Source organism: Physella acuta, unplaced genomic scaffold (genome assembly GCF_028476545.2).
Source record: "Physella acuta isolate Inbredline_101_S28 unplaced genomic scaffold, ASM2847654v3 ptg001190l, whole genome shotgun sequence".
Classification (NCBI taxonomy): domain Eukaryota; kingdom Metazoa; phylum Mollusca; class Gastropoda; family Physidae; genus Physella; species Physella acuta.
Genome location: NW_026732707.1, coordinates 1,780 through 26,518, shown reverse-complemented (window position 1 = coordinate 26,518; position 24,739 = coordinate 1,780). Strand labels below are relative to the sequence as shown.

At 37.6% G+C, this 24,739-nt stretch overlaps 1 protein-coding gene across 5 annotated transcripts in view; it reads left to right on the top strand.

Annotated features, from left to right (window-relative positions):
- Positions 1–24,496, top strand: part of LOC131956965 (tRNA:m(4)X modification enzyme TRM13 homolog) — a gene marked incomplete at its 3' end in the record, with an annotated part of 48,713 nt that extends 24,217 nt beyond the window's left edge. For all 5 annotated transcript variants that reach the window (XM_059321628.1, XM_059321623.1, XM_059321626.1 and 2 more), the window contains 7 exon segments: positions 481–614; positions 6,816–6,894; positions 7,393–7,481; positions 15,289–15,367; positions 19,236–19,452; positions 23,224–23,381; positions 24,373–24,496. In XM_059321628.1, the coding sequence (XP_059177611.1) occupies positions 481–614; positions 6,816–6,894; positions 7,393–7,481; positions 15,289–15,367; positions 19,236–19,452; positions 23,224–23,381; positions 24,373–24,496 (880 nt within the window).
- Between the last annotated feature and the right edge of the window lie 243 nt (positions 24,497–24,739).

Sequence of the window (24,739 nt, the reverse complement as noted above, 5' to 3'; positions counted from 1 at the left end):
CCATCACTTCACATGACATCCCATCACTTCATATGACATTCCATCACTTCATATAACATCCCATCACTTCATACGACATTTTGTCACTTCATATGACATTTTGTCACTTCATATGACATCCTATCACTTCATATGACATCCCATCACTTCATATGACATCCCATCACTTCATATGACATTTTGTCACTTCATATGACATTTTGTCCTTTCATATGACATTCCATCACTTCATATAACAACCCATCACTTCATATGACATTTTGTCACTTCATATGACATTTTGTCACTTCATATGACATTTTGTCACTTCATATGACATTTTGTCACTTCATATGACATTTTGTCACTTCATATGACATTTTGTCACTTCATATGACATCCCATCACTTCATATAACAACCCATCACTTCATATGACATTTTGTCACTTCATATGATTAAGTATCACCAATAGTGATAGGTTATTTTGATCTGATGTTAGTGCATGTAGGAACTGCTATTGAGACAACTATATTGAAGCACCCATGTGTATGTGAAGAACTTGGTCCATCAGATGAAGACATAGAAAATACTTTAGCTCAACACAAAGCACTGGGCAAAGAACTGCTCCAGCAGGTTGCTATTTTATCTAGTTGAAATATTTAGTAATGTTGGCATAGTGTGTGGGCAATGTTGACATGTTGTGTGGGTAATGTTGACATGTTGTGTGGGTAATGTTGGCATGTTATGTGGGTAATGTTGACATGTTATGTGGGTAATGTTGACATGTTGTGTGGGTAATGTTGGCATGTTGTGTGGGTAATGTTGGCATGTTATGTGGGTAATGTTGGCATGTTGTGTGGGTAATGTTGACATGTTGTGTGGGTAATGTTGACATGTTGTGTGGGTAAAGTTGGCATGTTATGTGGGTAATGTTGGCATGTTGTGTGGGTAATGTTGGCATGTTGTGTGGGTAAAGTTGGCATGTTGTGTGGGTAAAGTTGGCATGTTATGTGGGTAATGTTGACATGTTGTGTGGGTAAAGTTGGCATGTTGTGTGGGTAAAGTTGGCATGTTGTGTGGGTAAAGTTGGCATGTTATGTGGGTAATGTTGACATGTTGTGTGGGTAAAGTTGGCATGTTGTGTGGGTAAAGTTGGCATGTTATGTGGGTAATGTTGACATGTTGTGTGGGTAAAGTTGGCATGTTGTGTGGGTAATGTTGGCATGTTGTGTGGGTAAAGTTGGCATGTTATGTGGGTAATGTTGACATGTTGTGTGGGTAAAGTTGGCATGTTGTGTGGGTAATGTTGGCATGTTGTGTGGGTAATGTTGACATGTTATGTGGGTAATGTTGACATATGTGGGTAATGTTGGCATGGTGTGTGGGTAATGTTGGCATGTGTGGGTAATGTTGGCATGTTGTGTGGGTAATGTTGACATGTTATGTGGGTAATGTTGGCATGGTATGTGGGTAATGTTGGCATGGTGTGTGGGTAATGTTGGCATATGTGGGTAATGTTGACATGTGTGGGTAATGTTGGCATGTTATGTGGGTAATGTTGGCATAGTGTGTGGGTAATGTTGGCATGTTATGTGGGTAATGTTGGCATGGTATGTGGGTAATGTTGGCATGGTGTGTGGGTAATGTTGGCATATGTGGGTAATGTTGACATGTGTGGGTAAAGTTGACATGGTGTGTGGGTAATGTTGACATGTTATGTGGGTAATGTTGACATATGTGGGTAATGTTGACATGTTATGTGGGTAATGTTGGCATGTTATGTGGGTAATGTTGACATGTTGTGTGGGTAATGTTGACATGTTATGTGGGTAATGTTGGCATGTTATGTGGGTAATGTTGGCATGGTGTGTGGGTAATGTTGGCATGTTATGTGGGTAATGTTGGCATGGTATGTGGGTAATGTTGGCATGGTGTGTGGGTAATGTTGGCATATGTGGGTAATGTTGACATGTGTGGGTAAAGTTGACATGGTGTGTGGGTAATGTTGACATGTTATGTGGGTAATGTTGACATATGTGGGTAATGTTGACATGTTATGTGGGTAATGTTGGCATGTTATGTGGGTAATGTTGACATGTTGTGTGGGTAATGTTGACATGTTATGTGGGTAATGTTGACATGTTGTGTGGGTAATGTGTGGGTAATGTTGGCATAGTGTGTGGGTAATGTTGGCATATGTGGGTAATGTTGGCATGGTGTGTGGGTAATGTTGACATGTTATGTGGGTAATGTTGACATGTTATGTGGGTAATGTTGACATGTTATGTGGGTAATGTTGACATGTTATGTGGGTAATGTTGACATGTGTGGGTAATGTTGGCATGTTGTGTGGGTAATGTTGACATGTTATGTGGGTAATGTGTGGGTAATGTTGACATGTTGTGTGGGTCGTGTTGGCATCTTATGTGGGTAATGTTGACATGTTTTGTGGGTAATGTTGGCATGTTATGTGGGTAATGTTGACATATGTGGGTAATGTTGACATGTTATGTGGGTCGTGTTGGCATGTTGTGTGGGTAATGTTGGCATATGTGGGTAATGTTGACATGTTATGTGGGTAATGTTGACATGTTATGTGGGTAATGTTGACATGTTATGTGGGTAATGTTGACATGTTATGTGGGTAATGTTGACATGTTATGTGGGTAATGTTGACATGTTATGTGGGTAATGTTGACATGTTATGTGGGTAATGTGTGGGTAATGTTGACATGTTATGTGGGTAATGTGTGGGTAATGTTGACATGTTATGTGGGTAATGTGTGGGTAATGTTGACATGTTATGTGGGTAATGTTGACATGTTATGTGGGTAATGTGTGGGTAATGTTGACATGTTATGTGGGTAATGTTGACATGTTATGTGGGTAATGTTGACATGTTATGTGGGTAATGTTGACATGTTATGTGGGTAATGTTGACATGTTATGTGGGTAATGTTGACATAATGTGTGGGTAATGTTGACATGTTATGTGGGTAATGTTGACATGTTATGTGGGTAATGTTGACATGTTATGTGGGTAATGTGTGGGTAATGTTGACATGTTATGTGGATAATGTTGACATGTTATGTGGGTAATGTTGGCATGTTATGTGGGTCATGTTGACATGTTATGTGGGTAATGTTGGCATGTTGTGTGGGTAATGTTGACATATGTAGGTCATGTTGACATATAATGTTGGTCATGTGTGGGTAATGTTGACATGTTATGTGGGTAATGTTGACATGTGTGGGTAATGTTGGCATGGTGTGTGGGTAATGTTGACATGTTGTGTGGGAAATGTTGGCATGTTGTGTGGGTAATGTTGACATGTTGTGTGGGTAATGTTGGCATATGTGGGTAATGTTGGCATAGTGTGTGGGTAATGTTGACATATGTGGGTAATGTTGGCATGTTGTGTGGGTAATGTTGACATGTTATGTGGGTCATGTTGGCATAGTGTGTGGGTAATGTTGGCATGGTGTGTGGGTAATGTTGGCATGTTATGTGGGTAATGTTGGCATGTTGTGTGGGTAATGTTGGCATGTTGTGTGGGTAATGTTGACATGTTGTGTGGGTAATGTTGGCATGTTATGTGGGTAATGTTGGCATGTTGTGTGGGTAATGTTGACATGTTATGTGGGTAATGTTGACATATGTGGGTAATGTTGGCATGGTGTGTGGGTAATGTTGGCATGTGTGGGTAATGTTGGCATGTTGTGTGGGTAATGTTGACATGTTATGTGGGTAATGTTGGCATGTTGTGTGGGTAATGTTGACATATGTAGGTCATGTTGACATATAATGTGGGTCATGTGTGGGTAATGTTGGCATATGTAGGTCATGTTGACATATAATGTGGGTCATGTGTGGGTAATGTTGACATGTTGTGTGGGTAATGTTGGCATGTTGTGTGGGTAATGTTGGCATGTTGTGTGGGTAATGTTGACATGTTATGTGGGTCATGTTGGCATAGTGTGTGGGTAATGTTGACATATGTGGGTAATGTTGGCATGGTGTGTGGGTAATGTTGACATGTTATGTGGGTCATGTTAGCATAGTGTGTGGGTAATGTTGGCATGGTGTGTGGGTAATGTTGACATGTTATGTGGGTAATGTTGACATATGTGGATAATGTTGACATGTTATGTGGGTAATGTTGACATATGTGGATAATGTTGGCATGTTATGTGGGTCATGTTGGCATAGTGTGTGGGTAATGTTGACATATGTGGGCAATGTTGACATGTTATGTGGGTCATGTTGGCATGGTGTGTGGGTAATGTTGGCATGGTGTGTGGGTAAAGTTGGCATGTTGTGTGGGTAAAGTTGGCATGTTGTGTGGGTAATGTGTGGGTAATGTTGACATGTTATGTGGGTAATGTTGACATGTTGTGTGGGTAATGTTGACATATGTGGGTAATGTTGGCATGGTGTGTGGGTAATGTTGGCATGTTATGTGGGTAATGTGTGGGTAATGTTGACATGTTATGTGGGTAATGTTGACATGTTGTGTGGGTAATGTTGACATATGTGGGTAATGTTGGCATGGTGTGTGGGTAATGTTGGCATGGTATGTGGGTAATGTTGGCATGGTGTGTGGGTAATGTTGGCATGGTATGTGGGTAATGTTGGCATGGTGTGTGGGTAATGTTGGCATGTTGTGTGGGTAATGTTGACATGTTATGTGGGTAATGTTGGCATAGTGTGTGGGTAATGTTGGCATGTTGTGTGGGTAATGTTGACATATGTGGGTAATGTTGGCATGTTGTGTGGGTAATGTTGGCATGTTGTGTGGGTAATGTTGGCATGTTGTGTGGGTAATGTTGACATATGTGGATAATGTTGGCATGTTATGTGGGTCATGTTGGCATAGTGTGTGGGTAATGTTGACATATGTGGGTAATGTTGACATGTTATGTGGGTCATGTTGGCATGGTGTGTGGGTAATGTTGGCATGGTGTGTGGGTAAAGTTGGCATGTTGTGTGGGTAAAGTTGGCATGTTGTGTGGGTAATGTGTGGGTAATGTTGACATGTTATGTGGGTAATGTTGACATGTTGTGTGGGTAATGTTGACATATGTGGGTAATGTTGGCATGGTGTGTGGGTAATGTTGGCATGTTATGTGGGTAATGTGTGGGTAATGTTGACATGTTATGTGGGTAATGTTGACATGTTGTGTGGGTAATGTTGACATATGTGGATAAAGTTGGCATGTTGTGTGGGTAATGTTGGCATGGTGTGTGGGTAATGTTGACATATGTAGGTCATGTTGACATATAATGTGGGTCATGTGTGGGTAATGTTGGCATGTTATGTGGGTAATGTTGACATATTATGTGGGTAATGTTGGCATGTTGTGTGGGTAATGTTGACATGTAATGTGGGTAATGTTGACATGTTATGTGGGTAATGTTGACATATGTAGGTCATGTTGACATATAATGTGGGTCATGTGTGGGTAATGTTGGCATAGTGTGTGGGTAATGTTGACATATGTGGGTAATGTTGGCATGGTGTGTGGGTAATGTTGACATATGTAGGTCATGTTGACATATAATGTGGGTCATGTGTGGGTAATGTTGGCATAGTGTGTGGGTAATGTTGACATATGTGGGTAATGTTGGCATGGTGTGTGGGTAATGTTGGCATGTTGTGTGGGTAATGTGTGGGTAATGTTGACATGTTATGTGGGTAATGTTGACATATTATGTGGGTAATGTGTGGGTAATGTTGACATGTTATGTGGGTAATGTTGACATGTTATGTGGGTAATGTTAACATATGTAGGTCATGTTGACATATAATGTGGGTCATGTGTGGGTAATGTTGGCATAGTGTGTGGGTAATGTTGACATATGTGGATAATGTTGACATGTTATGTGGGTAATGTTGACATATGTGGGTAATGTTGGCATGGTGTGTGGGTAATGTTGACATGTTGTGTGGGTAATGTTGGCATGTTATGTGGGTAATGTTGGCATAGTGTGTGGGTAATGTTGACATGTTATGTGGGTAATGTTGGCATGTTGTGTGGGTAATGTTGACATGGTATGTGGATAATGTTGGCATGGTGTGTGGGTAATGTTGACATGTTATGTGGGTAATGTTGGCATGTTGTGTGGGTAATGTTGGCATGTTGTGTGGGTAATGTTGACATGTTATGTGGGTAATGTTGACATGTTGTGTGGGTAATGTTGGCATGTTGTGTGGGTAATGTTGGCATGTTATGTGGGTAATGTTGGCATGTTGTGTGGGTAATGTTGGCATGTTGTGTGGGTAATGTTGACATGTTATGTGGGTAATGTTGGCATGTTGTGTGGGTAATGTTGGCATGTTATGTGGGTAATGTTGGCATGGTGTGTGGGTAATGTTGGCATGGTGTGTGGGTAATGTTGGCATGGTGTGTGGGTAATGTTGGCATGGTGTGTGGGTAATGTTGGCATGTTGTGTGGGTAAAGTTGGCATGTTATGTGGGTAATGTTGACATGTTGTGTGGGTAAAGTTGGCATGTTGTGTGGGTAATGTTGGCATAGTGTGTGGGTAATGTTGGCATGGTGTGTGGGTAATGTGTGGGTAATGTTGACATGTTGTGTGGGTAAAGTTGGCATGTTATGTGGGTAAAGTTGGCATGTTATGTGGGTAATGTTGACATGTTGTGTGGGTAATGTTGGCATGTTGTGTGGGTAATGTTGGCATGTTATGTGGGTAATGTTGGCATGTTGTGTGGATAATGTTGGCATGTTATGACATTATCTGACTAGGTTATGTTAGGTATGTGCAGGTAATATGATAAAGCAAAATTGTAATGAAGACATCTCATCTTTATCAGGCATCCTTGGTTGGTCAGCTTGACCAGTTGGGTCTTCTCTGTAGCAGCACCTGTTTTGTAGAGCTTGGAGCTGGCAAAGGTTGTTTTTTCTGTGTCCCATGTTGTGCTTGTATGTTAAGTTGTAGTTTCTGTGTCCCATGTGCTTGTATGTTGTGTTCTAGTTTCTATGTCCCATGTGCTTGTATGTTGTGTTTTAGTTTCTGTGTCCCATGTGCTTGTATGTTGTGTTTTAGTTTCTATGTCCCATGTGCTTGTATGTTGTGTTTTAGTTTCTGTGTCCCATGTGCTTGTATGTTGTGTTTTAGTTTCTGTGTCCCATGTGCTTGTATGTTGTGTTTTAGCTTCTATGTTCCATGTGCTTGTATGTTGTGTTGTAGTTTCTGTGTCCCATGTGCTTGTATGTTGTGTTTTAGTTTCTGTGTCCCATGTGCTTGTATGTTGTGTTCTAGTTTCTGTGTCCCATGTGCTTGTGTTGTATGTTGTGTTCTTGGTTATCTAATGTGTTATCTAATGTGTTTGCAATCTGTGTGGTTTGTGTTCTGAGTTGTGTATGTTTTATCAAGTATTTTATCTTTAGGTAAACTCTCCCACTGGATACAGAAAGCAACCAAAAAAGTGGTGGACAATTCATTTGTGCTTGTCGAACGTGGAAGTGTGAGGTACAAGGTTAGTAACATATAGCACAGCTAGTTGCGCTAGTAAATAAATTATGAGGATGATAATCCATACCCTTCCCCCCTTATAGTTGCCACTGTTTTTATTCTTTCGCATAACATCAAGAAAATATTAAATACACACACACTGCTAAGACATATTTAAAGGATCAATGTCAAATAACATTTTCGTTTAGATTCTCAGAAAAAGTGGATACATTTTAATAACATAATAACAGTAGGGTAGAAAAATCTAATTAATTAAACTCTTTTATTTTTTCTAATTTTGACAAGTGAGTTAATTTAAAAATAAATCCAACTTGCGCTAAATAATTAAATAATTAAAACCTACAGAATGGCTAAAGTTAAATTAAATGTATGTGGTTTAATACATGTACGTCGGCGGTTTACATTACACCACGGGGAAGGGGAGAAGAGAAATCTCGGCAGACATCAGTTAGAGTGTTGCGCCGTTTTTTAAAATGTTATATTGTTTGATATATAAAATTAAATTTTAGAGAGGTTTATGAGTTACGGTTTTGGTTGCTATATCAGCATAAAAAACATAGATGCAGCCGTTTGGATAATACAGTGATGTATGAGTTGTGCTTGCGGGTTGATATGGCTAGGACGGGTCGGCAACCTGCAGCTCGCGAGCTGCATGCGGCTCTTTTGACGTCCAGATGTGGCTCTCCAGCTCCTTGCACAAATATTAATAGTTATATAATTTCATTTTTACTAGACGGTGGGGTACGATTTTACCCTGCATTCAGTGGGATGGAAGTGAAGATAAGCCTTATGAGAACCAAAGGATAAAAGCGTACGATGCAAGTTATTCAAACTGATATCCAAGCCAGTTAGTCGGCGTTTGCCGTGTTGAGGCCTGACTGGCTAATGGGAGACACCTACTGAGTCGGTGATATCCGTAAAGAAAAAATAAAATAAAAATTAACAGCTTCTAAAGTGGATTGAGATAGTCCTAGAATAATATTATTATTTGATTACTAATTTTACTATTCTGGCGAAACCCGTCTATGTTTTTATATGAATAAATATTATTTCATATTTAAAGCTATTTATTTTAAATTGCAACTTTTGGCTCTTGCGTATCAAAAGGTTGCCGACCCCTGGGCTAGGAGAATGACGGTGAGTTAGGTGTGGGTCGATTTTTTTTTCAGATTGCTGTTCATGTGTCGTAAGGTCTATTTTATGGTGGTTGGCGCTGTTATTTTAATGTATTGAATTCTCATTAATTCAACTATGTCTCTCTTAGAACCCTTCTAAAAAAACATAAAGATTACAATTGCGCCAATTTTTTTACACACTTATACACACTCTTTATAGAAAGATAATGATGCAGTCAGATGCTTATTCATTTTGCTTTATTTGCTTTAAGGGGATATGCAAGTGTAGCACTATAGTATAACAAATAATTAAATTTCTGTTCACAAGTTGGTACATTTAAAAAAGATTTACAGTGGCTAAGTACGGGTATGCAGCTAGTCTATATCACTATAGCTTTTGGGACTATACAAGTAAACATTGCACCATGCAGTGCTTTTCAGTGCATCACATTTTCTTATTGTAAGTAATAGAGTAGGGTTTGTTTATATAACAACATAAAGTTATTTTATAGTTGCCACTGTTTTTACTCTTTTGCGTAACGTAAAGAAAATATTAAATACATGCACATTGCTAAAACATATTAAAAGGATCAATGTCAAATATCATTTTCGTTTATATTCCTAGAAAAAGTGGGTACATTTTTATAACAGTAGGTCAAAAATACGAATTAATTCAACTTTTTTTTTGTAATTTTTATTTTTGCAAGGGAGGTAATTTAAAAATAAATTTAACTCATCAATAATTGAAGTTAATTATTTTTTTATTACTACCGCATTTATTATTATACTAGCCGTCCCGGCCAGGCCCTGCTCTGGCTTCTGTGAAAAACCTTTTTGTTAAAGACCATTACCTGGGTGTTTAGTAATCATCATAAACCCGGCATTGCCCACCCAAACCACAACCCACCAAAACAACAAAACGCAAACATAACGCTAACACAATTACAAATACAAACGAAAACAAAAACCTAACAACAAACCCAACCACAACCACAAACACCATATGAACACAAAGAAAAAAAAACAAAAAAAGCAAACAAAAACAAACCAAATCCAAACGCAAAACCAACCACAAACACAAATACAAACACAAACCCAAAGAAAAAAACACAAAGGAAAACGAAAAAAGAAAGAACAAAAACGAACCAAATCAAAACGCAACCACTAACGCAAATCCAACCTAAACACAAAGAAAACACTAACGCGAACATAAACGCAAAGTGCTCACAGTCTAGCCCGGGGCAGAATCGCCTGTGTCAGCTTAATAATCGACTATAGTACCCCAACTTATTCATAGTCTTTTGCAATCACTTAAACGAACGTAGGTGCCAAACCAAACCAAATGAACAATTATAATACTCCAAGCTTATTCGTAAAATACCTACAACATTTGCACTTGATCAATCCCCGCTAATTATGTAATTATTTTTTTCCCAACACCAAAACAAAGCAATAAAAAGTAAATTCTTTTCCACTAATGCAATGTTTTATAAAGGGAAGTAATTGTGTTTTCCTAATTTATCAAAGGGAAGTAAGTGCTAAAGGACTAAATATAAATAATTTTCAGACATAATTAGAATTTTTGTCATTTTTTAAAAATTGTGTTTAATGAACATGCCGACAATTATCACTATCAGTTTGTAAAATTAAAATTATTTCCCAACACTTTCAATAGTAATTTTTTAACTCTTAAATTTAGACTATGAGCACGATAATAGTCTAACACTTAAATCCATAGAAGTATGTCAACGACAAACAAACTTATTTTTACATACAGAATTGAGCTTTATATTTTAGATGTTAAGGTTCATAATTAAAATAGAAAAATGTTAAGATTATTTATATTATTTTCTAATTAGACTATGATCTCTCAAAATCACTATTTTTTGTTTATCAGTGTTAACAGATGGTGACATTTTAGAATTATAGTATAGAGAATGCTGGAAAGGCTCTCTCTGGGCGCGGACACCTCGGAAAGCGTGTTTTTTTGTGTGGTGATTCTAATTGCATTGCCAAGGTGTTTTCTTAGAACCATAAAAGTAAACACCACTTGCCATACATTTATTTGCATCGCATTCTTTTATTGTAAGTTATGGAGTAGGATCTATTTATGTGACTTAAATTTTTTATGCTGGAAAGGCTCTCTTTGGGCGCGGAAGCCTAGAAAAGTGTGTTGTTCAGTGGTGATTCTAATGTTGTGGTTGTGTTTGTTTTGTGTTTTTCTTTGTTTTGTTCTGTTCCCAAGTTGGTACACGGGTATGCAGCTAGTTATATATAGATGACCCTTTTGATAATGGTGAAAATTGTGTAAATTGAGCTAATATGATGTGGCCTGTGCTTGTGCTTCTAAAGACTAAATTAGGCACACAATAAGTCAGACGACATTATCCACATAACATGCCAACATTACCAACAGAATTTTTAACTACAAAAATTTTAATGCATTATTGTAGGAAAGCTGTATTAATATTGTTTTGTTGCTTTCTCTCTTGGTATTTATGTCAATGAAAATAAGAAAGCATTCAGACTTAATATGATTTTAGTGGGACGGTAAATTTTTCATGTTATTTTCACCTATCTTTTTTCACCAATATTTATTTATTTATTTATTTTTATATTCAAATATAGGCTTTATAGTTATTTATTTCTTTATCCAAATATGTATATATACGTATATATTTATATGTATTTATATATATATATATATGTGTATTTATATATTAGCTAGTTGCACAAGTAAATAAAATATGTCACAGGCTCTAAACCTTTTCTGAACAAAAAAATCTAATTGGAATTTAGTGTTTCGCATTGCTATGTTAACCGTTTAAAAACAGATAGAACGCGATTATGATTCCAGTTATATATGCCCTCTCTATTAACAGCATATGATGACCGTTACTGCCGTATAATTTTTATTTTAACTTTTTGCTTGTTTTTGTGAATCTCATAATGGGTTTAAAAACGTGAATTTTCAAAAAATTATTTAAAATAGTAAAAGGTTGAGACTAACTTTGTTTTTTGTGGGATTATTTTTGTTATTTATTAAACTTTCTGACTAGCATAGTTATTTTAGGTTTATCAGTTTAGCAGACTATGCAAAATGTCTCACAAACTAGGTATTGGCGGTATCGATACCGCATTTTCCTGTTCCTTCGTTTTATAGGAATTAGGTCATCATAATTAATACTTTTTTTTTCTCAAAGAATTTTAATAATAAACCTACTAAATGGGTATATTCATGATAATAAATTGACCTTTTTAAAATAGTAGAAACAGTGTGAATTGAGCTAATATGAGGTGGCATGGGCTACATGCTACTAATAATTGAATTAGGTATACTATCTATAACTCAACACAAAGTTGAAATTAAGTTATAAAAAGAATGTTTTAAAACTAAAAATAATGACACTAGCTTTGATTAGAGTAAGACTATACAGTTTTCATTTTAATTTTTTAATTAGCTCTGTCATACCGCATTATAGTAGGGGCATAAATCTAAAAATCGAGGAAAGCAATATCGCTACTGTTTTGTCGCTATATCTGTTGGTACTTATATCAATAAAAATAAGAAAACATTCAGACTTAATTTGAATTTATTGTGAGTCTGTACATTTTTAATGTTATTTTCACCAATGTTTTGACTTTTGACAAGCTGTAAAACCCAAGTAATAAAATAGACCCTGTAGGCCTAAGTATAAGCGATATCAATACTCCACTATTGTTTCAGTGATATTTGTATTCTATTATTAGGCCATTAGGGCTATTCAAAATGTAAAATAAAATGTATCGAAACTGTCTTAAACATTATAAACCAAAGGTGAAAATTATAAATTGAACAGTGGTTGATTAAATTCACCAAGTAGACTATGTGGGATCGATATCTTATTAATATAAGAAATATTAGTTTAAAACACATTTTTCAAGTGTGTTTATTCTGTTGTAACAAGCTGTACACTGATAGTCATCATTTATTTCATATCCTATTAGTTTATCTTGCTAAAGAATAAAAACATACCCTTGTAAACAAAGGCCTATTCTATTTTTATTTGCTTGATACCCACTCACACTCGGATAATGATTGCATAGGGGGGGGGGGGGGCTTTCTGGTGCTAATTGAGTTGCTTTTGTTAAGTTAGTGTGTTTGATCTTTTCAAAAGCTACATTTAAGAATGAAGAAGAAAGTATGTAAAGTATAATTGATAAGTTTGCTTGTAGTCCTGGGGTACCTCTTGTTTTCTAAACATGATACTGGATTGAGTCTGCCTTCATCTTCCACAAATAGTCATGCTTTTTTACAAACAACCCCCCCCCCCCCCACACAATAGCTTATCTTCATTGTTGCCAGACGTTTTCTCCAGACCCTGTATCCCCAACCTTTTGTAAAATGCTATTACAACTGAATAGTGTGGTCCAGTATGTAGTAGGCATGCTTACTAAACTGAATAGTGTGGTCCAGTGTGTAGTAGGCATGCTTACTAAACTGAATAGTGTGGTCCAGTGTGTAGTAGGCATGCTTACTAAACTGAATAGTGTGGTCCAGTGTGTAGTAGGCATGCTTACTAAACTGAATAGTGTGGTCCAGTGTGTAGTAGGCATGCTTACTAAACTGAATAGTGTGGTCCAGTGTGTAGTAGGCATGGTTAATAAACTGAATAGTGTGGTCCAGTGTGTAGTAGGCATGCTTACTAAACTGAATAGTGTGGTCCAGTGTGTAGTAGGCATGCTTACTAAACCGAAGGTCATCCCACGACCAAACTGTCCATCACGTTCAAAACCAGATGGCCAGATATCATTTTTAAAACTACAGGCAAAAGTTGGGCAGAAACCCACGAGTCTTGCGTCTGTCTTTGTAGCTGCGTAAAATGCTTGATTCTTGATAACGTTGCTGTTTGCTTCGCGCCAGCTATGTTCAGTTATCTAACGACACCTAAAGATTATCTCTTAACTGACATGCTTCCAATAATTCAAAAACACTCATATATGTTGCATTGTACTGATCTGTCTATGATACAGTTTACTTAGAAATTAGGGTTAGGGTTACTCTGCCAGTTTCTTTTTATTTTTACTATGATTATGATGTTTGAGTTAAATGATTGAATCGAGCCAGTGGTCTACCTTTATTAAAATAATTTTTTATAGACCACTTTTAAATTAAATTAAATAATTTATTAATATCTAGGTAGAGATACTCAATGCAGTTGTAAATGCATTAAAAAATACTTATTTGAAAATTTATAATTGTGCGCCTACGCAGAGTTGTCTTTTTTCTACACTCTCGACAGGACCAATTTTTGTTTTCATTCTCCATAGACTTAGTTGTCCCCGCATTTTTTACACTAAAACCGTCATATCTAGAGAACAAACCGTTTATCCTATAAACATAAAATTGGTATCATTTTGTAGCATTTAGTCCGTTTGATACAACCCTATCGTTATTTTGTCATTTTAATTACTTTAAAAATTTCGCTCAACTAGCTATTGTATATATGTATATGTAAATATATACTAGACTACCCGTTATCATTAGATAACTGTGGGTTTTGGGGGTCTCCATAAATGACATCCCGTCTGTCACTTATCATCACAAAATAACCAGACCGCACATTCAAAAAGACGACACACCTCAGATGTTTTTGTCTTTTAAAAACACTGATTTTGACTGAGCATGGGCCAGACCACACTATCCCTTCATATGCTGACGTCACAGGTAAACTCTAAATCTACCCAATTCTACTTCACCTGCCCAGTGTCCCGCAAAGTCTCAGACATGTTTTTATCGTTTAAAAAAAATTTCCGGCCGAGCATGGCTCTGACCACACTATCCCTTCATATGCTGAGGACACAGAAACAGGTAAACTCTACTTCACCTGCCCTGTATCTCTGCCATAGTTGAGTAGAAAAATTTGATGATGCTGATGAGATGTCTTATTATATGGCCTCACATGTTTGGTTGACCTCTTGAAGTGATGAGTACTTGCATCGTAGGTGAGGCTGTTACAGATGAATAAAGGTCTGGACATTCTTTTTCGGGTAGATCAAGAGTTAATGTTGTTGACGGCTGCAGCTGTAAAGGGTGGGGCCCAAGATTTCATTAAGCCACGCGAACCATAGTCCAAGTGGCTGCTTTCCAAGACTCTTGCCCTAGAGCAGGGGTCTCCAAACTTTTCAGTCCGAGGGCTGCATTAACTATCAAATTTCAGTTCGGGGGCCAATTTCTTCCAGGCACGTCTTTGATTTTTCTGGGCAAAGTTTCTCAACCATCACTAACAAACGATTTTTCCTTGGACTAAAAGATCTCCACGGGCCGGATGAGAGGACTTCGCGGGCTGCATCCGGTCCGTGGGCCGTAGTTTGGAGATCCCTGCCCTAGAGGAACCAGGAATGGGCGCAACCCCATTGTTTTTTTTTTGGTAGTAGTTGCTTAGTCCATTTCTAGTATATAGAGCTGAGGACTTGTGCATTTCAAACACAATAAAATAGTAGCCTTCGAGAAACTTACCACCTTTAGAAATGATCCCTAAAAGTATGATCACCACTAATACTGCTTTGCTTGCATGCACACTATGACAAACTGGTCTTAATGACTGTTGTCATTTAAATAAGCATTTCTCACCTGATCACTAAGGTGTGTTTGTGTGTTTATTTATATAAGCCACCTGCTGAACTGTATTTGTTATGAATTTTTGTTCATTACAGATGGATTCCTTTCACAAGCTAGGAGGAGAAGAATCTAAATTCATCCGCATCAAAACGGACATAGAGAATTTACATTTAGGTATAGTATGATTTATCCAAAATCATCAGAATTGTTTAGGTTTGCCAGGTTTTTTGGACAGCATTTTAAAAGACCATGATCTACTAGATGAATATACAGGCTACAAACCAGATCTACTAGATGAATATACAGGCTACAAACCAGATCTACTAGATGAATATACAGGCTTCAAACCATATCTACTAGATGAATATACAGGCTACAAACCAGATCTACTAGATGAATATACAGGCTACAAACCAGTCTACTAGATGAATATACAGGCTACAAACCAGATCTACTAGATGAATATACAGGCTACAAACCAGTCTACTAGATGAATATACAGGCTACAAACCAGATCTACTAGATGAATATACAGGCTACAAACCAGATCTAATAGATGAATATACAGGCTACAAACCAGATCTACTAGATGAATATACAGGCTACAAACCAGATCTAATAGATGAATATACAGGCTACAAACCAGATCTACTAGATGAATATACAGGCTACAAACCAGATCTAATAGATGAATATACAGGCTACAAACCAGATCTACTAGATGAATATACAGGCTTCAAACCAGATCTACTAGATGAATATACAGGCTACAAACCAGTCTACTAGATGAATATACAGGCTACAAACCAGATCTACTAGATGAATATACAGGCTACAAACCAGTCTACTAGATGAATATACAGGCTACAAACCAGATCTACTAGATGAATATACAGGCTACAAACCAGATCTACTAGATGAATATACAGGCTACAAACCAGATCTACTAGATGAATATACAGGCTACAAACCAGTCTACTAGATGAATATACAGGCTACAAACCAGATCTACTAGATGAATATACAGGCTACAAACCAGTCTACTAGATGAATATACAGGCTTCAAACCAGATCTACTAGATGAATATACAGGCTACAAACCAGATCTACTAGATGAATATACAGGCTTCAAACCATATCTACTAGAAGAATATACAGGCTACAAACCAGATCTACTAGATGAATATACAGGCTTCAAACCAGATCTACTAGAAGAATATACAGGCTTCAAACCAGATCTACTAGATGAATATACAGGCTACAAACCAGATCTACTAGATGAATATACAGGCTTCAAACCATATCTACTAGAAGAATATACAGGCTTCAAACCAGATCTACTAGATGAATATACAGGCTTCAAACCAGATCTACTAGATGAATATACAGGCTACAAACCAGTCTACTAGATGAATATACAGGCTTTAAACCAGATCTACTAGATGAATATACAGGCTACAAACCAGATCCTGTGTTAACAAAATTGCTTCTCTCTAAATGATAATAGAACAATCTGTTCAATAAAAGGCTAGCCTGTGCATAATGTAGAGGAAATATTGGGAAGCTATTGCAGCAGACAATAGTAGATACAGCAGCATTCACTAAAGAAAACAGAGTCATTAGGGATTTACTTTAGGGTACAACAGCCATGCCTTTTGTTTCATATGGAATTCAATGAACACTTTCAACTGCTAGAAGATTTGGACTTAAAAGATGACATAGAATTAGGAATTCAATGAACGAGCTACCCACAACGTAGTAGACCCTGCCATCTAGTTGTTTTATTTTCTGCTTACCAGCAATTCATAATTTGTGAATTCAACAGCATGGTGTTTTCCATGGTCTCCATGAAGAGAATTATATATATAGACTCTTTCAACTGCTAGAACATGGGTTTCGAAACTGGCCGCGAAGGGCTTTCTAATAGACTAAACCCTTGCAATGAAAAATAAAACATAAATATTAGGCTTTACTAACATCATAATGGAAATGGAATAGAGAAGATACAATTCGCACTGTGCAAAGTTGTTCTCAGTCAGAATTTTTTTTAAAGATTTAGCTCCCTAACCAAGGGGAATCCACTGCATGATTCACTTGTGTGCCCTCGCCGGCAAGACTCTTCAGACTCCACTGCTAATAAGTTGTAAATTTGTAATAAATCTGGAGGCCTAAACACCCGTTTGTTTAAATAACTGTGTGAAGACATGAATATACATCACGAGGCTCTGCTTTTCTACACTACAGTATGTTGTCAAAAGGAAATGTGAATCCTGTTTTTGAAAGGAAAGATGAAATCAAGCTGTTCTTGGAAGTGCAAGGGAAACAAGACCTTTTGATATACTTTCACAGCATAGAGTGGTTGGAGAGAGGAGCATACCGAGCAAATATATTCAAACGTCACCATAAGCCTAACCTGAAGCTTCAGGGAAAATGAACGAATAGTATCTCTTTTCATGATAATTGGGTATCTTGAATATCTTGAAAACAAACTGCGGCGTTATTTTCCTGGGCTGAAAGAAGAAGAATCTGCATTGACTCGTTACCCCTTCTCTGCTTCCCTTGATGTTGCATGCATTCCCGATAAATTACAAGATGAATTCTTAAATTTGCTGAATGATTCAGCATTAGGTACTGTGTTAAATGAAAACTGCTCACACAATTCATACTCAAACGTGAAATTTATTGAACGTAACAGATGACATAGCATTAGGAATTCAATGAACACTTTCAACTGCTTGAAGATTTGAACTTAACAGATGACTTAGCATTATTATCCCAAAGCCAGAAACAAACGCAACACAAACCTTTCAAATTAGACTTAGAATAAAAAATATAATTTAAAAAATAGAAATTTAAAAACAATGAGAAAATTGGCTATTAGTAATACTGGAAAAGTCACATGGAAGCCAAAAGGATCAAGAAAAAATGAGACCCAATAACCCCTGGCATAAAGAAATTAAAAGACATGGAAATTATCGGAAAGAAATTGAGAAAATGGCAACAGACAGAAAGATTTTGGAACTTAAAAAAGGCAAAGAAGAAAAAAAGAAGAATCCCTGATACAAAGAAATGGCATTACCTTTCTGTTGGTTAGTTTAGCTAGTTTTCTTTTCTGCAGCCTAGAAATCTACCAACATTGTAGAATTAAAGCCTATTCTCTCAAAGTTTTGAATGTCCTTTTTACTTTCTCGTATATACGAAGTATAGAGAAAGTTTGTAATCATGCTAGAAAAAAATCGAGATTTTTAGAAATCTCGACGTTTTACACCTCACTGATACGGAAAAACATAATTTTGCTATCTTGTCCGTGTGTCTGTCTGTGTGTCTGTCTGTTCGTGTCTGTGTGTCTGTCTGTTCATGTGTAAACACGATAACTTGAGTACCGTTACAGCTAGGTTGATGAAATTTCATATATAAGTATTTAACAAAATCGTAGTTCCTGATCAACTTATGAGCGATTTCCGATAACCGGAAGTGATACTTTTTCTACTTTGAATTTTTCAAAAGCCTATAACTTGAGTACTATTTCAGATAGATAAATGAAAATTCACATGTAAGTAAAAGATCTAATTCTCTACCTTCTGTCAAATTTTGAGTAATTTCCGTTGACCGGAAGTACTAATTTATGCTATTTCCGCTTTCTCAAAAAACGCATGTAAATTTAAAAAGTACTAATAATATTGCGCATTATTATGCACATTTTGTTTTGGCGTTTGCTTGGTGCGCAATTATTTTTTCTATGAGATTTTATATTATTTTTAAAAGTTTAAGTAGGGCCTAATTAAAAATCATGTCTATATTCCAAGTTATATAAGAATATTCGAGAAAGTTTAGGGGAGATCACTCCCGCTTTATTTTATTTCTGCTCAGCAACAGTTTTGCTGATACGAACTTGGTTTATGCCTCTTTCCCCCCACCTTCTCTTTTTCTCCCCCCCCCCATTACTTTGGTTAGGTTATATAAATTGTGCACCAAACAATGAAGAATTGCATAAGCTTTTCTTTGAATAATGAAGGTCATCTGAAGATTTTCTTTTGAACAGGTTCAGTTGAGGCTGTGAGAGATCCTGTTGTGGTTGTGGGCAAACATCTGTGTGGGGGGGCCACAGACATGGGCTTGCGCTGTGCACTCAACACATTGAACCAAAGCCCATCAAGCACAACAGCACAGAGCCACACATTGCATACAAAAACCAACAAGTCAGAGCAAGAAGATCTAAATATAAAAACTGAGAAGCTGAAGGAAGATTTTGTTCATAGGTAAGTCATATCTTTCTTGCAAGGGTTAGGCTGGTGACTAACTTCAGCCAAAGGTCCCAGAGAAGGGTTAGTGACTAACTTCACCCAAAGGTCCTAGAGAAGGGCTAGTGGCTAACTTCAGCCAAAGGTCCCAGAGAAGGGCTAGTGACTAACTTCAGCCAAAGGTCGTAGAGGAGGTCTAGTGACTAACTTCAGCCAAAGGTCCCAGAGAAGGGCTAGTGACTAACCAGCCAAAGGTCCCAGAGAAGGGCTAGTGACTAACTTCACCCAAAGGTCGTAGAGGAGGTCTAGTGACTAACTTCACCCAAAGGTCCCAGAGAAGGGCTAGTGACTAACTTCACCCAAAGGTCCCAGAGAAGGGCTAGTGACTAACTTTACCCAAAGGTCCCAGAGAAGGGCTAGTGACTAACTTCACCCAAAGGTCCCAGAGAAGGGCTAGTGACTAACTTCACCCAAAGGTCCCAGAGAAGGGCTAGTGACTAACTTCAACCAAAGGTCCCAGAGAAGGGCTAGTGACTAACTTCAACCAAAGGTCCCAGAGAAGGGCTAGTGACTAACTTCAACCAAAGGTCCCAGAGAAGGGCTAGTGACTAACTTCACCCAAAGGTCCCAGAGAAGGGCTAGTGGCTAACTTCACCCAAAGGTCCCAGAGAAGGGCTAGTGACTAACTTCAACCAAAGGTCCCAGAGAAGGGCTAGTGACTAACTTCAACCAAAGGTCCCAGAGAAGGGCTAGTGACTAACTTCAACCAAAGGTCCCAGAGAAGGGCTAGTGACTAACTTCACCCAAAGGTCCCAGAGAAGGGCTAGTGACTAACTTCAACCAAAGGTCCCAGAGAAGGGCTAGTGACTAACTTCACCCAAAGGTCCCAGAGAAGGGCTAGTGACTAACTTCAACCAAAGGTCCCAGAGAAGGGCTAGTGACTAACTTCAACCAAAGGTCCCAGAGAAGGGCTAGTGACTAACTTCAACCAAAGGTCCCAGAGAAGGGCTAGTGACTAACTTCACCCAAAGGTCCCAGAGAAGGGCTAGTGACTAACCAACCAAAGGTCCCAGAGAAGGGTTACATACCTAGAAAACACCTAAATTCTTTTTTTCTAACATCAAAAACAAGCATGTTATTGAAATTGGTTGCAATGAATTTGCCTTTTCCCACTTTTTCATTAAGTTAAAAAGGAAAGTAAAAAAAAAACAACCACAAATACTGCTCATTTTAAAAAATCTCAAAAAATTTTCTGATAAAATAACATACAAGATAATTATATAAAATGTAGGGGAACAATGATTCTTGAATTTTAGTTCTATGCATGCCTAAAACATGTATGCCTAAAATATGTATGCCTAAAACATGTATGCCTAAAACATGTATGCCTAAAACATGTATGTCTAAAACATGTATGCCTAAAACATGTATGTTTAATCAGAAGAGTTCGGGGATTCCCAATCTGATAAAAATACATCTTTTTAAAAAATGTAAGCAAAAAAATAATAATAATAAATACATACAGAAGATTTGACTTTATCAAAATACAAAATAACCATAGCTCTTATCAGTTCTATGATTTTTGTGTCAATAACTTATGTGATCCAGTGGGGGCTTGAACAATGTATGTAAGGGTCACATACAGAAAATGTCTGTTTGTCGAATTAACTATTAGTTGAACAATGTATGTAAGGGTCACATACAGAAAATGTTTGTTTGTCGAATTAACTATTAGTTGAACAATGTATGTAAGGGTCACATACAGAAAATGTTTGTTTGTCGAATTAACTATTAGTTGAACAATGTATGTAAGGGTCACATACAGAAAATGTCTGTTTGTCGAATTAACTATTAGTTGAACAATGTATGTAAGGGTCACATACAGAAAATGTCTGTTTGTCGAATTAACTATTAGTTGAACAATGTATGTAAGGGTCACATACAGAAAATGTCTGTTTGTCGAATTAACTATTAGTTGAACAATGTATGTAAGGGTCACATACAGAAAATGTTTGTTTGTCGAATTAACTATTAGTCTCTAGAACCACTAGCACAATTAAAAGTAACAAATTGAATAGAATTCGCAGTTGGTATACATATAAAAGTGTGGGTCTGGGGTAGTGCCTTAATGCATTACTATTCATTTCATCCCTTCACCGTTAAACTTTGGGAAATGTTGAGAATGCTCCTTGAAAGGTTTTTGGAGGAAAACAAATTAATTTTGGTCCAAATGGGCTCACAAAAGGCCATCAAGGGCCACAGAATAAAAATAACTAACCAGGCTTAGATTATTTTGCAAATATTAACTTGGTTGTTTCCATTTTGTCTTATGGGCCTACATTTGTAAAATTAATGATTAGTAATACCTTAAGTGTAACTAGAGTTTCATCAGAAAAGTTACATTTCTAAAAATAGCTATTGGTAATCTATCTATGCCTATAAAAAAGAAAAGTGTGTGTTTGTCTTTTATGCGTTACTCAGCATTTGGGAAGCTATTAAAAATACTTCTTGGAAGGTTTCTGCAGGAAATTTTTTTTGAAGGGGCGGCACCTCAGTAGGGTGCAATTTGGCGCACGGGGTTCCCTGCGTTTGTTTTAAACAGCACAATACGACAGGGACATGGTGGTACATGCCATTCAATGGCCAAACCAGGGACCGTACTCGCCCATGCCGTAGTGTAACCGGTGGCTCCCCAGACCACTGACACATGGGTGCTCGTGACGGCTGTCTACCTCACTAGTTTCATACAGCACACAAGTCTGGGTGGTAACATTGACACATGGGTGCTCGTGAAGGCTGTCTACCTCATTATTTTCATACAGCACACAAGTCTGGGTGGTAACATTGACACATGGGTGCTCGTGACGGCTGTCTACCTCACTATTTTCATACAGCACACAAGTTTTATCATCATCTCCTTAAAGTTTTATAGCACTCGGATGAAAGTTGTCAAATGACATTCGACTTTTATTTTTTATATACCGTATATAGAGAAAAATCACACACTCCCGTGACGCCGCCCTTGTAAAATTAAAAAAGGATTTTTTTTTTTTACAGAACCCTTCCCTGAATTGTTCTAATCAACTCCCCCAAAGTCTCATGGCTATCGGATAAAGGTGACACACCAAAATCGACTTTTATTTTTATATACCGTATATAGAGAAAAATCGCACCCTCCCATGGCGCCGCCCTTGCGAAATTAAAAATGATTTTTTACAGAACCCTTCCCTGGAGTTTTATAATGAACTCCCCAAAGTTTCATGCCTATCGGATGAATGGTGTCACTGCAATTCACTTTTATTATTTTTATATACCGTATATAGAGAAAAATCGACCCTCCCGTGGTGCCGCCCTTGCGAAATTAAAAATTATTTTTTTACAGAACCCTTCCCTAGAGTGGTATAATGAACTCCCCAAAGTCTCATGGCTATCGAATGAACGATGCCAAACCAAAATCGACTTATATTTTTATATACCGTATATAGAAAAAAACAAATCGCGCCCTGTCGGGGCGCCACCCCTGCGAATTTGAAATATTTTTTTTTCACAGAAACCTCCCCAGAAATATTCTCAACAACTTCCCAAAGTTTCACGGCGATGTGATGAGAGGTGTAGTAATGCATAAAAGACAGACAGACTTATATATATATAGATAGATGGATGGATCGATCGATCGATTGACTGACAGACAGACAGATAGATAGATAGAAGATTAAGCAGCATAATTTTTTTTTTCTCTAGAACCAAGCTCTTTACTCATTAAGTCACCAATATCTACCCATGGAACAGGTTGCCTAAAGGAATTATGATAGCTCTGTGTTGCCATCACCAGTGCAGCTGGAGCACTTATGTTGGCAAGGATTTTATGCTCAATATTGGGCTTTCACCAGCCGAGTTTGATCTTCTCACACGCTTGAGCAGCTGGGCAACATGTGCCAAAGTTACATGTAAGTTCCTTACTTGTATTACATTCCATAACATTGTTTCAATGGAATGTCCTGTTGATGCAGCAAGTAACTAATTGCTAACCCTATGTCCCAAACCTTAAGATAAACAGCAAACACAATTTTACATAGGGGGCTACGATTCACAACTAATACATTTTATCACAGACCAATACATTTAATTATTTCATCCATTCTTAAATATAAAGGTAACGAGCCAACCCGCGGCATATCATACGCCGCTATTTAGTTGTTTTATTTTCTACTTTTCAGTAATTCATAATTTGTGAATTCGACAGTACCAATGCTGCCACTGAATATATTTGCTTTAAAACACTATCAGTAGGTCGTTAAGGACGATACTACCCCCACCCTCCTTTCCCCCAAACCCTACCCTACACCCCCCCCCCCCCCCCCCCCCGTGAAAGCAGCCTCCTCTTAGTTACCTCCCCTAAGTTTAAAATCTTTTCAAACTAAATTATTTGCCCCTAATAGCTGTCACTAAACCTGCCTCTACGATTGTAAACTTTAACGTTAACCACAGCTCACAAGACCATGCAGGAGTGGGGTGTTAGGGAGTGCGCTTACAGCTTGTTTTCTAGCGTCTCCAAGAAGAGAATTATATATATACATACGCCGCTATTTAGTTGTTTCTAATTTTCAATAATTCATAATTTGTGAATTCGACAGTACCAACGCTGACACTGAAAATATTTCTTTAAAACACTATAAGTAGCTCGTTAAGGACCATAACCCACCCCCCCCCCCCCTTCCTTTCCCCCCCCCCCCCCCCCCCCCCTACGTTTAAAATCGTTGGCTCTGCTTGTAAACATTTAGAGTGAACACAGCTCACTAAAACCATGTAGGGGTGGGGAGGTAGGGAGAGCGTTTGCAGCTTGTTTTCTAACGGCTCGAAGAGGAGAATTATATATATAGATATAGATACTTTAGCACCACTTAATTTAATTCTATAACAATTTTTTATTTAATTTAGCAAAGTCCCTTCGTCATGCAGACCTTCACTCACAGTCAGCGCATCAAGTATCAACTGACGATAATCTCCTACAAGCAGAATTAATTGAACCTAATCTTGAAGACCTAGTCAGCTTCTCCAGTAGGTGAGTGTGTTAAATTAACTTGTTAGTGTTCATTGTTATATTAGATTAAGTAATTTATGTTTTGCATGCTCCTAGGTAAATGGCTTGACCTTTAGGGAAAACTGTCGGTTTGACTCAAAGCCCTTGACGAGGGCTAAAACATAAACGCGAGTGAAAATCTCCTTATTTGAGCTATATAACGAAAAAAATTTCTTGCCGAACGACCTCCCTTGATATTTTGTGAGGTGGTAGAAGAACGCCTTG